This window comes from Echeneis naucrates, chromosome 8 (assembly GCF_900963305.1).
Source record: "Echeneis naucrates chromosome 8, fEcheNa1.1, whole genome shotgun sequence".
Lineage (NCBI taxonomy): Eukaryota > Metazoa > Chordata > Actinopteri > Carangiformes > Echeneidae > Echeneis > Echeneis naucrates.
Window position 1 is genome coordinate 3,892,474 of NC_042518.1, and position 17,733 is coordinate 3,910,206.

At 44.8% G+C, this 17,733-nt stretch overlaps 1 protein-coding gene across 1 annotated transcript; it reads right to left on the reverse strand.

The window, feature by feature from the left end:
* Positions 1 to 1,923: 1,923 nt before the first annotated feature.
* s1pr2 (sphingosine-1-phosphate receptor 2) lies at positions 1,924 to 17,448 on the reverse strand. The gene is made up of 2 exons (XM_029509360.1): positions 17,113 to 17,448; positions 1,924 to 5,196 (listed from the first exon to the last, which is right to left on the reverse strand). Exon 2 carries the CDS (start codon positions 5,067 to 5,069, stop codon positions 3,954 to 3,956), a length of 1,116 nt encoding a protein of 371 aa, XP_029365220.1. The 5' UTR covers positions 5,070 to 5,196; positions 17,113 to 17,448; the 3' UTR covers positions 1,924 to 3,953.
* Positions 17,449 to 17,733: the final 285 nt, after the last annotated feature.

A 17,733-nucleotide genomic window follows, 5' to 3' on the forward strand; every position in this document is an offset into this window, starting at 1 on the left:
ATCACAAACATTTATAGTATCCAGCCGGATTGGTTTGGGAAAAAAAAAAATTAACTGAATTTGGGGTTTAGCCTTAGAAGATGTTAAAAGACATTTGTAGAGGTCATCTTTGAGTCTTAAAATCACAACAAACCAAAATCACTTAATCTATAATCTCAGATATAACCTAGGATTTTATTGCTGTTTTTGTGCAACAGCAAAACACAGTAGATTGTAAAAATGTAGTTAAAGGTAAAATAAGGAATGACTGAAGGCGTCAACTAAGATATAAATATAACTATTATTCATTAATGAACAATGAAAAAATATTTACAAGAAGTGTAACATATAGAACAATATTAATATGCACTACATCCTAAATATGCAAAATTTAATGAAAATAACCACTAGTTGCAGGCCCAATGTACAGAAAAGGGGGTCAAAAGTAACTAAAAACGTCCACTTGGTTTTTGTACATTACTTGTGTTTTCATTTCAACTGCACAGAAAAGGGAAATGTTGCAGTTATTTATTTTACAGCTTTAGTTACTTGTTACTTTTATCGTGAAGATTTTAAATAACGAATAACACAACCATTTTAAAACATAAACCTCGTTCTAGATGTCTGACTTTTCTGATTAACTATTCGAAACCTCTCCCATGGATTTATTTAAAACATTTTCAAATGACCAAAAACACCAGAGAAGGAGTCCAAATGTTTTTGCTTTATTTCCCTTCCCATTAATCGTCCCAGGACCCCTCAGATTTATTTGGTGTCTCTGTAAATGAAAGTGTTCACAAGGTAGACCCAATCTAAAGTAGCTAAAATTGTAAAAATGCTACGTGCATACTGATGTTTCAGAATTAAGAATCTAAGTCATACGTGATGATATATCCGTATACACCTGACTGTAGTTTGCTCCAAGTCCCACAGTTTTATTTTAGATGGAACATTTTTACATGTCATTAGAGTACTTAAAGTATATTGAGATAACGTCCTTCATAAATGGATAGATGCGCCTCTTTTACCACAGGGCGGCGCTGTGTCATTGCTGGTCTGAACACAGACGTGGCTTTTTTGAAGTTGTCAAATCTTGATGAATCTTCTTTCAGTCGTGGTGTGCGTGTAACTGCTTATGCACATATGCCCACAGTTTCCTGACAAATAACACCTTCAGACCTATTTCCATGTGACACAGTTATGCGTGTCAGTGTCTATCATACTGACATAACAGAGATGATTCTAGCTTGGAATTTCCCTCCATGTGTGGTATTTTTCTGGTGAAGTGTTACAGATTTTTTGATTTTGCAGGAATAAGCATGCACTGGTGTTGTGTGCCGACTTTGGTGTTATTGTGTATACAACTTCACTTTCAGGTTTCTGAGTCTGATGTCACATCCTGCAGGGCACTGGAAAGACTTGGCTGACATCCCAGCAGCACAGCCTCCTGGGGCTGATTCAGCCAGAGTTCCCACCCAGGAATCCTGGACGGCTGACAGGAAACAGGCCCAACTCTCTCAAGGCTGCTATAAGTCAGCCTCTCCCTTCACCCCAAGTCTCTCCTCACCCGAAAACCTCTCCCAGGGCCATGCTTTATAAGCTTCTCTCAGGCAGGCTATCTTACAGACATTCTTCTTCCCCAAACCCATTTCAAACTCCCTGCCCTGTGCTCAGCTTCCCATCATAGCCCTGTCTTGCCTTAGCCTTTAAACTACTGAGCAAGTTTATTAGGTGAGAGAACAATGATTAATAGCTGAGCAGCATCTGCATGTACCATTTTGTGCTGTCACGGTGACGCCAGTGCTTTGCTGACCTTGTCAGAGCATGTTTAGATTAAAAGCTCTAGTTTGAGTTTTCTTTTCAGTACAGTAAGAGGACATCTCAGGACCTGCAGACGAGCTACATCTGCAATTCAGTGTGTTTACAGTCGACAGTTAGACAGAAAACCACAAAATGTATTTCATTTATTTTATAAAAAGGGAATGCAATTACAAAATGTTTATGTACCTACATTAGTGTTTCAGATTGTATCGGTTTAACACAGGCAGCGTGCTACTGGACACACAAGGCTATTGCACACGAGACATTTCATATGACACAAATCATACATACTGTACAGTTTGATACATACATAATTACAAACATACATAGTTTTTCATATATTTATCATAAAAAAAATCATGGAATCAGGCAACACAGCAAAGTGATCAAACATAGATTAAAACACCTCTCTGTCTGAAAAAAACTGGGGGAAAGCAAACATCACTGAAGCTGCCAAAGTGCTTTTCACCATTTCTACTTGGCCATCTACATGTAAAGGTCAATATAAAAACACTGAAGGAGAGAAGCGTTTTAAACGTGTGGCTACAGGAAGGAGCTTAGTGGAAGCCTGAACAACAGGAACCGGACAATGAAAAGCAGGACTTCCTATAACTGGAGGAAGATGCATGTTGTAGGATGTCATAGAGTGAGAATGATGCTAACCTCCCTGGGAGGCAGAACCCCCCCCCATGTATTCTCAACAAGACCTTCTCTTATTTTGTAGGAGAGAGAAGGGGTCTTTGGAAAAATGAGATTATACTTTTGGATGTGCACAGCGTACGGACAAGCAAATGAAACCAGTATGTTCACGGAAAATTATTGTTCATGGTGCTATCTAAGGCTTCACAGTGAGAGTGACCTACCCTGTGTACACCACTCTCTGATCGTCAGTGACTTGGTAATTCAAAAATAATAAGCAATAATACTGTCGACAATGGAGCACCCGCCCCGAACACTTCATACATACATTCAGCCGAATTCCCGAAAGGAGGAAGGCACAAACAGAGACAGCACATTGCTGCTATGTTGCTACAACATTGTCAGGGCATCAGTCCCATTAGTAAAAGCTGCTGGACAGCTGTCAATGAGTAAAATTTATCAGTGCCAACTCACTTCAGGAAATGTGCTTTCTGATTAGGCCTTCCTCAGTGGAAACTGATAACATACAAAAGACAATAGTAAAAGCAAGAGGGACAGATTATGAGGGCGAATGAGGGAAGGGGTGTTAGTGATGGAAGCTGGAGCTGGAATATCACATGCACATTAGTGCTTACAAAGTTAGAATTTCATGCAGTAAATGTGAGCAGGTTATGTAAATTTGTCGTCGTTTATCAGATGGTTTAAGCAGTGTTATATAGGGAATATATAGTCCTGGTTTTGTTGAGGGAGCACTCGTGGTAATATGGCTTCTGTGACTGCCATGAAGCTCATCACTGCCCGCGGTTCTTTGCTGAACGAGTGATGGATCTCTAGGCCCAACGTATACATATATCAGTGAAGAAGAGTAATGTGGTTCAACTTTAAAAAGGACGATAATCACTGAGTTAATCTACAGAGTGCAACTTTGCAAGCTTTGCATTGATGCCGTTCTTAGAGGCCCAAAAACGACTCACCATATCTATGATATTATTTATGCTATGTTTTCATTTTTGGCTTTCAAAAGGTTTTTACATTTAGAGAAAGAAACAAACTCAAGATGACAGCCACATGATGACATTTATACAATGGTCCGCAACTCCATATCAGCTAATGGGAGTACCCATGAAAAAGCTATTTTCACATTTCTGAAAGTTCTCCCCATTTTAATTGGCCACCTCTGAATGTGTGATTTGCAAAACATTGTATTACAACATTACAAACATTGTGATTTGCACCAACTGCATGTGTGAACTGATTGAATGCTGATTGTAAATTCATACACATTTGATTGTAACACGAAGAAATCTGCATTGAAGGAATTGTCCCTGCAGATGTCTCTGTCCCAGCCTCAACCAGGCATATCAGTCCAGAGTGTGCTTGCTTCTCATCTGAGCCTCTCATACATGATCTCATATACACGTGTTCTCGCTCGCTGACGTTCTCACACACTCACACACATACACACACACACACACACACACACACAGAAGGGTTCTGGTGTTCTTTGCACCATATTAGACACAGGTGGTACAGTCTTTCATGATGGGCGTGGTCTGGTGTTCGAGTTTGTGTGCGCAGTGCTCCATAGAGCTGGAGCTCTTCAGGAGGACCAGACAACGGTCAGTGGGCCGCCTGCTTTGCAGCACCCCCCAGCAGCACAGCACGCGCATGAACTCCTTTCTCATGTCCTTGCTGCGCAGCATGTAGATCACCGGGTTAAGGGCTGAGTTCAGAGTGGCAAACCCAAAAAAGATGTTTGCTTTAGAGAGGATGTGGCAGAACTGTATGCCACAGGATGAGTCTAAGAGGAGGATGATAAAAGCGGGCAGCCAGCACATGATGAACACACCCAGCACTATAGTGACAGTTTTCAAAAGGGCATAGGCCGGTGAGTTAGTCGCTTCCTGGTGGCTGGAGCGTACAATCAAATAAATCCTCACATAGAGGATGAGAATAGAGAGTAATATGACACTGAAAATTGTTACGACAAAAACAATGTATTTCTTAGAGTAGAGTGGCAAAACGGCTGAGCATTCAGGGAGATTGTTGATGCAGTTCCAACCAATGATGGGAAGTCCTCCGAGCAGGATGGAGGTGACCCAACAAGCTCCTATCAGGAGGAACATGCGGCACGTTTTGTTGGAGCCGTACACCTTCACCTTGGTGATAGCGATGTATCGCTCTATAGCTATAGCCAGCAAACTGAAGACAGAGGCCGCTAGAGCGATGAACGCAGTGCCCTCCCGGATGAACCACTGCACAGGCACCAGCTCAAAAGTCCTCGCTCCCGATAGGAAAATGTTGGCTATGTAGGCCGAGCCTGCGAGCAAGTCAGAAAACGCCAGGTTGCCGATGAAGAAAAACATGGCAGAGTGGAACTTCTTGTTCCGGCAGACGGCGATGAGGACCAGCAGGTTCTCCAGGATGATGATGGCGCAGAGGACCACTATGACAATGTTGAGGCTGGTGAGATGTTTTTTGGTCTCAATGTACCTGTCCATCTCCTGGGTGGTCATGTTCTTAGCAAAGGCATAGTAGGAGTGGATCAGGCTGTGATTGTAGTACTGGGAATACTTGCTCTTCATGGTGACAGGGTGGCAGAGCACAGCAGCTTTACGACAAAGATTCATTCACGCAGCGGAGCAGTGCAGCGCGTCGACTGAGATAATCATTGCCTTTAAGGCCAGGAAGAGGGGCCAAGCTGGGAGGGAGTCTGCCTGTCCCACAGTCACATCTCAGGAGTTCTGTACGGGTCACCTGCAGACACACAAAGAAAGAGAAGGCCTGAATAAATCACAGTGGAAATTTAGTTGCACTAATGAAATAAACTGTGACAAAGCAAACATACATTTTTAAAATAGCAGCAATGCACTCGGCAAAGTCCAACAAAGCAAAACAAAGTATCCAGGCAACAACCTGCGTGTAGTCCAGTCAGTCTGTGGAGTGGAAACTAACTTCACGTGTAAACTCCACTGTAAAACAAGTCAAAGTAAAAAGCAGCAATAAGCCAGAGCTTTCAAATAAAAGCCTGTGATTTAACAGCTAAACATCGAGTTCACATTTAGATTTAAGGTAACGTCCAGCAACCACATGACACAAATGAATGACCTCACAGCGAACACACAGCACTCACTGTATCCATTTGGCACATCTCAAACTGAACTCCCTTGCAGAAACAGTTGGAGCTTGTTGCTTTCTAAAGCAGATGGAGAGTCATAATCTACCGGCTCACAAGGCAGTTGTGCATTATCATAAAATATGACTCTGTCGGGGAATATTAACATTCAAAGATCTTCCCCCTTCCCCCCCCCCCCCCCCCCCCCCGACGGTGAACCTGTGCCGTCAGAGTTCACCTTCAGGTAGAAGAATGAATTCTCTGTGAGGCTGCCCAACTGCTGGCGCTCAGACAAAGGGCTGCGCTCGCAGTCTGAAGGGGACATTCCACCAACCCTGTCCGAGCACTCGGCTGTCAACACACAGCATTGTTGTGGGGGGCAAACCATTCCACCTCAGTGAGCTTCCCCTTGAAACTTCAGCATAGCTTGTGGATCAGCCAGACCTCCTCATCCTCACCCGCCCTTTCCAACCAGTTCAAATTACGTATTGCCATTTTAACCGATCAATACACTAAAATAACAGCTGTGTGTATGTTATATCGAGGCCTGGTGCGTATAATTAGTTATAACACACACAAGTTTAAAACAGTGAAACCAGTCTGTGAAACCATCAAGTTATGAGGTTTACGGTTTTAGAATGAGCAACAACAACAACAACAACAAAAAAAAAAAAACTGTAATAAAACCGCGGCAAATCATATTACTCTTTCAAAAGCTTGTACATGAACCGATAAATAAATAAAATTGGATGCAGCTCCCGGGGCTGCAAACAAAGGAAAGTTTGAGGCTCTGAAAATCTAATTAGAGGTGGAGCTGCTGTCTTAAACCTGTCAAAAGTAACAGGATCCCTCTGCAGGCCAGCTCCAGAGGTAACTCAACCCTGATGCTTGTCTTTGCGACTAGCCAGGATGGCTTCAGCAGCTCTCTGCTGGAAACCTTTAGTGGAAATTTCTCCTCTGCTCTGCTGGGTTTGAACTCAGAACCCGAGAGACTGGAAGCTGGAGAGGGGATGAGACAAAGCCAGATAGAGAGCATGCATGTGGAACGGCATCTGGACACAAAGGCAGGAATCTGAGACGTCACCGCCGATGAGGACACAGGGGCACAAACTCATCAATGTGATGCGTTGCACCATAGAGCCTTTCTCTGAGCACACACAAAGCTAACTGAACACGCAACTAACTGACAGATCTCCGTGGCAAAGCCTTCCCCTTGCACAGAAGCGTTTGCAGCACACAGCTGCGATTGGTTGCCAGTAATAACCAGCACACTGTTTCCTCAAGCAGGAACAAAGAACAATAGTCTCCCTCAATGTGAAGAGCGCTGCCTTTGAGCCCCACTAATGGGGGAACGCACGTCCATTTGGTTTCTGCAACTGTATCATAGCAGAAATTTATCTACAATTGAGCACTCCCTTTTCAGAAGCACTGTATCAGGCCTGCCCCCCCCCCCCCCCCCCCCACCTCCATCCCTTTTAGCTCCTTTAATAGACACATAAAGGAGGCTTGAGTTTGAGCACATGTGCCAGCTGCATCAGCACAATTAAATTAGGTTACTTGATTACAGCGTAGAATGATTTTATTAATGGGAAAGTCAGCCGACATAGACCAGCTCTGTCTCCACAGCCTCCTGCCTCCAGGAGAAAAAAAACTAAATGTGCTGCTTTCTCTTTGTTTCATTTCCTTTCTCTCTGAGCTCTGCAAGTCTTTTACCATAGGACAGTTCTCTCTCCATCTGCTGTCCTCCTGGCAACACGGCGTCCTCTGTGTCTGTCATCAAGGGATTTCACTGTGTGTGGGAAACCTGACAGGCTGGTCTGCCTAGAGCGCTGTCTCGCCTCAACCCTGCCCTGCCCCATTCACCCGCCATGCGCCATTCGTTTGTTTCCAAAGTGGTTATTCCACAGGAGTGAAAACTTCCGCCTATGTAATGCCTTCTGTCTGACCCATCCTCAAACCTGTGCCCTGTCTTTGACATTTGTAAGGGCAAACCCCTCCAAGGTTAAACTAAACTTGTTCTCGCCATTTAATCTTTATGAAGAACTACCCCTAAACTGTGTTTAGTAAATAATGTTCTGGATGTTTGAATAGACACATAATTAACATCATTTTGCGTATGGCAAACAAATTTCTTGAGCACACAGAAACCGTTTTGTACTGATTTATATTCAACTGTCATTATGGTGTGATGTATGTGTTGGTGGTGTAGAAATTGAAAATAACACAATATCCTCTCTGGATTTCACTGCAACGCTCAGACACACTCAGGCAAGGTGCTCAAATAAACCGCTGTAAAGAGGAAGGTAAAAACATGCTCAAGAGACAAAGGAAGCCAGACAGCAGACAGGATATCTCTAAAGAAAACTCTTCTGATCCTTTGCTTCACAGAAGTTTTACATCTTTCTCACCATTTGAGAAATGGTACGGAGTTGCATTTCTCATGCATGTTCAGCTACACAAATGCTCACATTCTATATTTAGGATTTTCACAGCTGCGCCTACATTGTGTGTTACAGTACAACCAGCCACCGAACCACAGCTATGCAGGCGTACTGTAGAGTCTACAACTCTTTGTATTTTTAATTTTTTTTTTTTTTTTAATCACCCGAAAGATGATTCAAAGGGGAGTCATGCTGCTTTACTGTTGAAAGCTGAGTCTTGTTTTTATCTCCTAATCTCCTAACAAGACAGCATTTTCCTCTCTATCAAGGGACTGACGGCTGCACAAAAGCCTCAGGTGTTTTTTCCTACAAACACCAGATAGGCCTCAATTAGCAGACCATCCACTCACTAAGAAATCAGGGCAGGGCTGCTCCATTACACCACCTGCTACCTGTTACACACTGCTTGGACCTCGCTCCACCTTAAAAACCTTGACGAAACATGCACGTTCAAGCTTGCACAAAGGGGCTTTCACTCACGTGTGCAACGTGGTGCAAACCTCTCAGTCTTGATGAAGTGCAGTTACTGACCTTGGTGTGGAACAGTTTTGTACACATTATTTGCTCGTTCTGTGTTGCGTGACGTGTTTGCTGTGTGTTCATGGAGAATCACCTGCTGTGCTCTTTTCTGTTGAGCATTTGTGGTCGGAAACATCCTGTAGCACATCTTTTAACTCCTGCTGATAAGCTGCTGTAATTTCAACACAGCATGATATTCAGCATCTTTTTTTCTGAGCGTGTGACACTATAACAAAGAGGTCCTCTTGTACAAATATATTAAACACAAATAAAATGTTTTTCATTTATCTTTTCCTTACTGTGGTGGCTTCCTGCTGCCTCTGTAAAACACTGGCCTTCTTTTCTTTATAACGAATGAAATTAAATTTAATTTGACAGTCACGAGGAAATTCATCATGGTTTCATAAAAAGAAGCTGATGCAGTGATTCGTTCTCCCTGCTTCAGTTTTTCAGCCATTAATGGCGGTATGAATTAATAACTTTGCTCTAAGAGCACTTTGACGTGACTTTGAGCAAGGCCAGTGCACGCCAGTTATTCTTTTTCCTCTTTGTGTCTGACATCTTATAATTTACTTGGCCTCCTAATGATCGCTACTCGTCTGTCAAAGAAGTATGAGGCTTTGAAGGAAGAACTGACTGTGTCTGAGTAACTGCAGTAGCTGAGGTTGTATGCTAGACAGTAGGAGCCATAGTTCAAAGGCAAACCACAAAGTCTTTACACAAAAATAGAATATAATTTGCTTGTTTCAGGCATTTGAGATGGAATTAACGAAAAGGTGTGAATACTAAAATGATGCTGACGGCAGGAACAGACATTGTGTGCAAAGGTGCAGCAGTGTTGTGGGAAAGTTTCAAATCAAGTGTTGACATGATAGACACATAAGATGAAATTCAGCTATTACCACCACAAGGTTTCCCCGCTGCTACCACAGGAATTGCTACCACAAACGGAAATTATTGAGGTGATAAATGCATGCTAAACAATGCGCCACAAAGTGTTTTGCCTCTTTTTTGGTCTCTAAAGAAATCTTAATCAACAATTTAGCAATATAATACATCTTTGTGTTGAACAATAGCGCAAGGCTCCTCTAAGCCACTGTACACATGAGCCGGGTCAAGCAGCTCTACGCAACAGCAACGGCCCGTGTGTGCCGGCAGGTGGGTGTGGTGTCCGCCTGCTGCTCCATCCATCACTGAGCCCCCGGGGTCTGTGGGAGATCTTTTCACATTAGCACAGCAACGCTATTGATTGTCTGCTCCCAGTTTCCAGGAAAAAGCATTAATGTTTCCAGTATCACTGTAACTGGGATGAGGAGGGTTTGTGTCGCTGCTGTGACGTGACTAAGGCTGGTCCTTCAAACGACCTCGGCCGCCACGCAGACACCTGGGCGAGCGCAGGTCATTGTAGGCCTCAACCTGGTATCAAGTCTGGCCTGAAACCTTTTGCTGAATGCCTTCCCTCTACTCTTTGCCTAACTTTCCACTCTCTTCTTCACTATGGTTGTAATAAAAGCCTGCCAAAAATCCAAAGGTTTCACTTCTTATGTATTAGGTGAAAACAAAACCACATTTCTAACATGCTCAGTCATGCACATGCTAAGGCAGTTGCTCTTATCTCTGTTCCATGTGACACAGCTGATGTGCAGGCAGCTTAAGATTGTACATGTTTAAAGTCCAACCAAAGACCAAAGCATAAGCAGCTTCATCTTTATAATCTACAACAGAGTAAAAGTTGTGTTACCCAATGCGCTCCCACCGCCTACTTCTGGAATTTCACAAGCCTAAATGCAACAGCAAGTTTCCTTCAACAATGAGCAGTCGAGTGATAAACATGCATTTCTGACTGGATATCTGCATGTTTACTTAGAGTAGGAATCAAAGCAGTGAGGCGCAGAGAGGCTGCTACATCCTGGCAGTGATTTTTCACACTGCAGCCTTGTACTCGCAGCGTGTGGGCTGAGCTGAACACGAATGGTGAAACCAACCTGACGAAAAACAGAGGCTTCAGGGAAAGTGCAAACAAGAGGGAATAGTCTATTTAACTTGTACAGTCAAGAGGCAGAACAGGTAGAGATATGAAACCGGGCATTGGAGTGTCTGACTGCCTCTTATTTGGGGAGGAGCTCATTTGGAGAAGAACAATATATTTGTCAAAGAAATCAGAATACAGAAGTATTCATGATAACTGGCCTCATGTGCATGAGGTAAAAAATCAACAAGTTCCTCTTTACTGACCAAATAAACGGTTGTGTCACATGATAACACTTGACGTTTGAGGTCTAATTTTAGCCTCACAGGCGAACCTTCCACTCTCTTTGTCCATTATTGTACCAGCACACTAATGCAATCATTAAAACAGCAAATAAGATGGTGGATATTAGGGAAGTGGGGGGAGGGGAGGGCTGTCCCAAATTCATCATATAATTAGGGATTACCCTTTCGCTTGTCAAACAGTTTGACAGTTTGGGTGCAGCCTCTTCTGAGGGCCGACTGTCAACATGGTTTCATCACATGGACAAAAACTGCTTCTTTTTTTTTTTTTTTTAAACAATGTTTCATAGAGGTTCATCATGTTTTCTGTTCCTCTCCTTTTTGAGCTCATCGCTGTAACTTCACAATGGTTTATTTATGGCAACTGCCCATGTGCTGCTCTCGTGCTTTGAGGCTCTGTGGAGTTGTACTGAGTTTGAGCCGGAGACAAAGAAGGGCATCGTACAGCCTGAGGAGCCATAACCCAATGATCAGCAGACACCCCCCTCGCTTCCTCGCCCCCTGTGTGTCCCACTGGGGGGTTGGGGAATCTCCAGGAGTGGCGCCTGAGAGGCAATTACTGTAATACTTTCGCCCTCGGACCACGACTGTCAACTTTAGTCAAATTATTCATGATTTTAAATTGCTCTATTTTGCATATTTTTCTTTGAAGCTGGTCCCTGATTTAGAGAGCCACATCATCCTCACTCCAACAGCCCCCCATCCCTCCTCCTCATTTATTTTAAATTTCACCACACAGATCAAAAGACAAGGCCACAAAGAGGTGATTAAATGCACATCAAGCAGGATTTATTTAGCACACATCTGGAGCAGACATGTTCTTGTAGCCCCTATTAAAGACTTCATTACATCACACACTGTGCAATCAGTTCACACCGCAAGAAACTCTGCAGCTCTGTACGAAGAAACTACTTTCTAGAGAGAGCTGTAGCCGTCTTAAATCATTTTTACAATGAAATAACTGTATGCAGAACAGATAGCAGACGACAGTACCTTTATCATGCTAATCATGAACTCTTTGAGGCCACGTCTGTCTTTCTACAGGAAGCCGGATGTGCAGCTGATGTGCAAACTTTCCAAAGATTTGCTCGAAAAAATGAAAACGCCAATTTCAAGCTTGACATGGACTGTGGTAAACCACGCTTGCACAGCTGAGTATTTTTTTATGTTGTGTTTTTTTTATATGCACGTATGGAGACAGACAAGTGTTAACCACACAGCACCCTTAGAAATATGGCATAAAAACTGGGTGAAGAATAACAAGAACAAAAGTTAGGTCACCTCTGGCTAGTCTGCCCCAGACAGCTCAGGTCTGAACCCTGAGGACTGCTTGATTCAGGTTTCAGGCAATCTGGCTTCTCACACTTTCCCATATTCTAATCTTTACAATAAGATCTCCCCTAATGAATGGCTTTGAACCCTCTTTTAGATCTCCTTTGTCCTGGATCCCTGCTTCTATTGCTCGATCTTGAACTCCACCCCTTCTCATGTTCTATTGCTTCGTTGGGAAACTACGTGCGTGCCGTGAGAGAGTTTGTGAACGTTTGTTGCTTGGCGTGCCAGCACATATGACACATGACAACATATATCTGCTGCGCCGTGGAAGTTGGCAGCATGGTGTGCTGCGACAGCGACGTTGCAGTGATTTTCAGAGAATTACCCGCAGACAGTTGGGGAAAAAGCATGCCAGAATTCGGAGACAAAGCAAAAGGAGAAGGTGCTGGCAACAAAGCAAAAGCACGGCACAAGGGAAAATGATACCATCTACGCAGGCTCACACACAGGGCCACAAAGCTGCCCTGATTGTCCACTGATAAGATGATGAATTGATGGAGGCCCTCCATCTCCCCTCGTGGTCCAGCATAGGAAAACAACTCCAGACTCCGCTGGCAAACACGGATCCATTAAACAGAGCTCTGTTGTTGGAGAAAAACACGGTTGCCTGGAGAGAGAATATTGTTGTGTCCACACAGCCCACAGTTGGTCCTCAGCATTTTGTACAATTGAAGAATTTATTTCTTCGAATGACAAATCTATTTCTTGACAAGCTCAACGCCAGTCAGACTCTCTGATATGAGGAGATTGTTTCCAAAAATAGACACGATGTGTGCATTGCATGATGTGTGTATATATCTATATACACACACAATATATATGCACGGCGTGCAAAGCCAATACAGTAACAACCTGCATTTAAAACCCAGTAAATGCACGCCAGGAAAGAGACCCAAGAGTATTTAAAGTCAGTCACACAGTTTTGGAAGGATACCATGTCTGCCTGTTTTATTTCCTGGCAACATTACACAAGTGAATTTTCAAAAAAAGAAAAGGCCCCATAGTAAATAACTCTGCCTTATGCAAAGTTTGGGGGGGGGGGGATTACCAGGGAGATACTGCAAAAATATCAAACAGGTCAGAAAGCAAGCATTACTATGGAAGAATGAAACAACATCTACTTGACTTTGACCTACACGAGGGCTCATCTCAAATGGATTTGTTGGAACAGTTGTCATATTAATTTAAAGTAAACAAAGTCCACTTCCACTCAATCTGTCTGTCGCAATGGAGCAGTCTGGCCTCTGTCACGACCCGGCTTGTGTTTGGCTGGAGGTTAACTCCGTCATGTCTTTAAGACTGCAGCGACTGAAGCTGTGGCCTTTGCAGAAAAACAATCTTAATAGCGCTTTCTGACAAATCAGGCCGCAGTTTTTTCAACCATTAGAAAATCTGAAAGAGCTTAACAGAAGCAGAGACCAACTTTCAGCTCCAAACCCCAACGAATGGCTTAAACAGGCTCTCCTTGGCTGCATGGGGGCAATTCAACATCCAAGAAATCTGTCTCCAGCTTACTTCTAGGTCTGGGGAGGTGGGGTGTTGAGGTAATCCTGTGGAGTTTTCCAGCTGCACAAACAAAGCTGACTGGAAAACAAAGGCTTCCAAGAGGGAGGAAGACAGAGCAAGAGGAGGAGGGGATCTCTAACTCTAAAACCGCAGCATCTTCATGTGTACCTGCTCCATGATTGCTCGCTCCACAGTGAACTGCTGAAAAGTACCAGAAGTCAGGAAACCACGACATGACCACACTGATTAACCCCGCCGCAAGGGCAGACGACGTGGGGTTGCTGACATTCAGTTCATAAATCACATGCTGTAACCTAAAGGGAAGATGCAAAGTGTTTCAGATCTCATCAAAGCCTGTCAGAGCTCTAAAAACCATTTTCTGCATTACTTCCAACTGGCAGCGTTCGGATCAAGGGCTGTTCCAAGCTCGAAGTGTGACAGAGGAAGAGTCTTATCCCCACCGTGCAAACTGTCAGGAAATCCTGGCATGCTGCTACAAGCATTAGCTGCTGGTCATGGGGGGTCTCAGTCTGTCCCTCGAGTGGAACAGGAATGTAACAGGAGACTCAAACGCTAATGGATTCTTTCACTCGGTCAAACATCTTCCTAAGAGTGTCTTGACTCGCATTTTTCCCCTCCGCCAAATATCATCTTGTGTAAATGTTTATACAATAATCAGAGCAGAACTGACAGCATCTTCTCGCAACTGAGGGGTTGTTTTGAAAAAGGAGGCAGATAGAGCGAGTGAGCCTGCATGTGTGTTACTCTACCTGCCAACAAAAAGCAAACACAGCCTTTAGTGGCATGCTCTTTTCAAATGTGTTTAAAAAGCAGAGGACGCCATATTAATTTTGTCTGATTTCAGACACTCCCAGCTCTTGGCCATGACTCAAGAGGCAACATGCTGTCAGCTGTGTGTTGTGACTTGTGCTTCGGCTCAGAGTGAACAGAAGGCGTTTATTGTGCCCCAGCTGCCACACCCAAGGAAAGTGTTTTTCAGGCGAACGAGGGAGTACCAGCTAGAACTCGAGCTTGGAAGAACCCAGAGGGAAGTCTGCAGAACGCTAGAGGAGAACCCAAAAGTTACGTTTGGGAAGTTGTGTTTTGGCTTGTGACTGGTTTCATTTAACCAGGCTGAAGCCCGGTTGCCTCTGGCAGGTTGCTCCTCTGATCTTCCCACGTTGTTTCCCTTCCAGTATGGCTGAATAAAGTGGTGAGCACACACAACAAAAGATAAGTCAGTCTCCCCAAGGAAAAGCCCTCTCACTGCTTCCTATGAGCGGATCGCTCCCAGGCCTGAGCTGAAACCCGAGCATCCTTTAGAGATCGACGCCACCCACCCACCCACCACCGCCTTCAACCCCCTAGTGACCTTTTCCATTAAAAAAGAAAAAATCCAGTTCCCACCAGTGCATTACCATTCATTTATTTATCCGTCCATGCATTTATACATCCATTTATTTATTCAGCTCATCTATTTGTCTTTATTTCTCACGCTATTCCCATTGAGAGGGTCTGATTACAGCAGTGGGGGAAAGCAGGGCCGCTGCGCACAGTGAGCTGGGTCAGCGACACGCAGATCCTCAACTCATGATGTCATGGGCTGCTGGACTGAGCTGGTCTCCCTGCGCTCCCACATAAAGGACTTTAAATTTCCTCTGTATAGACTGGTAAGGCTGGGTGTGGAGTGAAAGGAGTGGCGGTGAGCTGCTCACAGCAGCCTGAGGTCACTCTTGCCAAAGCCTGGATGGATGTGTGAGCGCTCGTGTGAAGAAGCCTGGCAGTGGAAAGGCCTGGTGGGGCTCTTAGCGTTGTTCTGGTCTAATGAGCCATGTGGTCACATGTGCCAAACACAGACGGCCGGCGAGCTGCATCGTGCCCGCTCTCCAACCCGTCCAAGGCATGCTGGGAGGAGCACCTGAGCAGCGCACGGCCCAAGCTGCCGCTCACAGATATCCATCATCGGGGGACTTGTTGACAGGGCCTTCGACAGTTGATAGCACTTGACCAAAACATCTGAATGTGCTTCCTGATCTCATTCTACTACTGATGCTATCACAGCATTGGGTTTGCCAAATGTAACTTTACCGACTCCTGTGTATTTAAAAATTTAGTTTCTACTCTATAACATTGAGGAAACTTGAGGCAACCTTACCACAAACCGTTGCAGTTTTTACTTTGCAAGCCTTGCTAATGACCCCCACACTGTGCAAACAGATCGAGACCAACCACAGCAGAGAGGATGATTGATGAGAGTTTTTATCTGAGCAATAAACATTAGTACCTCCACCTTATCATCTTATCTCAGCGTGATTTGAGGATTCCCCCACAGCAGGATGCCCAATGGCTGAGTTGCTGACACTTGTGCATCCCTTTGTGCACGGTTTACGCTTTCAGACAGACAATCTGCTGTTTAGATAAGCATGGCCTGAGAGTGGTGATAAGGAAATGTAACTACCAGGCTTTCAGAAGGTGGCACAGACTCAAGGCCCCAAAGTGCTGAAGACAACTTTGACTTCCACTCCAACGTGGCTACAACTGACTTATCTCCAATACTGATGTACGTCACCATGAGAGTGCATTCAAATGCATGTTATCTTGGACTCATTTTAAACCTCTGACAACAATACACTGCTAAGTCTCTGCTCTTGAAGGGAGAGTGCTGCCTTCCTATGGGGCGCATCTCCAACCACATGAGATTAACTCGGGTACACTGGGGATAAAGGGGCCTTTTGTCTTATTAATACAGCCTTTCAGTACAATGCCTTCTTCAGAGTGACGGATGAACAAGCCTCAACAACGTCGCAGGGGTCAGAGCGCGAAGAGGGGAGAGTGGGGGGTAAGAAAGGAGGGCTGTGGTTGAGGGGGGGGGGGGGGGGTCACAACAGGCCGCGCAACTGTTTTGTTGCGTGAGGACGCGCAACACATTTCATCCCCCAAAACAACAACAACAACAGCCAGGCAGGGTATCTAGTGTTGACCCCCCCCCCCACCCCCCTCCTCTCCCTTCTCTATGATCTGCAGCTGTGATGTCCTTCGTTAATATTTAACAACGTGCAATGTTATTCATTAAAACGCACTCACGCACTGATCAGCAGAACGCAGCTGTCAGGCGGATTCTGCAGACTCCGAGCTGCAGCGGTGCGCTTCGCTAACAGACCAGCAAGGCAGTCTGTGCTGCTGTCAGCGGGGTTAGTGAGTCAAGGGCACACTTCAAATTTCCCAGCTCGACCGTGCAAACTTTCATAACATCGCTAAACACGCAGGGTGATTCACATCATGAGTGCCAAGGAAGGTGGGGGGTGGGGGGGGGGTCCAGGAGAGTTTACCAGAAATGATCCGGTGCGTAAAAAAATAAGAAGAAATCCAGATTGTTGCTAAACGTGAAAACACATAGACCGGATCCTTTTGTTGGTCCGCCGCGGCTCAGACTGTCACACACACACACACACACACACTAACACTTTAAAATACACAACTACTCACCCCATGAGAGATTCAGTAACGCTGGAGGAGAGCGGAGAGGAAAAGGCGCTCCGGCAAACTCGGTTATTTGTCTCCAATCTCCAATGCGGGAACCAGTTTCCAAAAAAAACAAACAAAAAAAAAAAAAAAAACCCCGTCTGTGTCAGAAAGTTGGTCCCGGTCCTCCTCCAGTCCTCCAACACGGGCCGAGGCGCGGCGATGACAGTCAAAACTTTGGCTCAGGGCTTGGCAGCTTCGGCGGCGGCGGCGGTCGGTGGTAGATCCATACCGGTCAGAGCGCGACGACTGACCCCCCCCCCCCCACCACCACCACCTTCCTCCACCCCTCCGAACAGGACCAAGATCAAAACGTATCTAAAGAGGAATGAATGAGAGCAGGGATCACACTCCCTCCCTTCGTCAGTCTGGTCTTCACTCTGCTGCTCTCTGGAAGCACAATATGTGTAGTGGCACAAAACGCGGTAACACACACCCACACACCCACACACTGACGCTCACACACACACACACACACACGAGACTACGAGACTACGAGACTAACTGTATGTAAACCTTATAAAGACTGTGGACTCAACAACGGTCGATGCGGATTTGTGGACACCAATTAATATGGAAAATAGC

What these genes read in the sequence shown, in the direction of transcription:
- s1pr2 (XM_029509360.1), bottom strand. Translation starts at nt 5,069, where the DNA reads ATGAATCTTTGTCGTAAAGCTGCTGTGCTCTGCCACCCTGTCACCATG.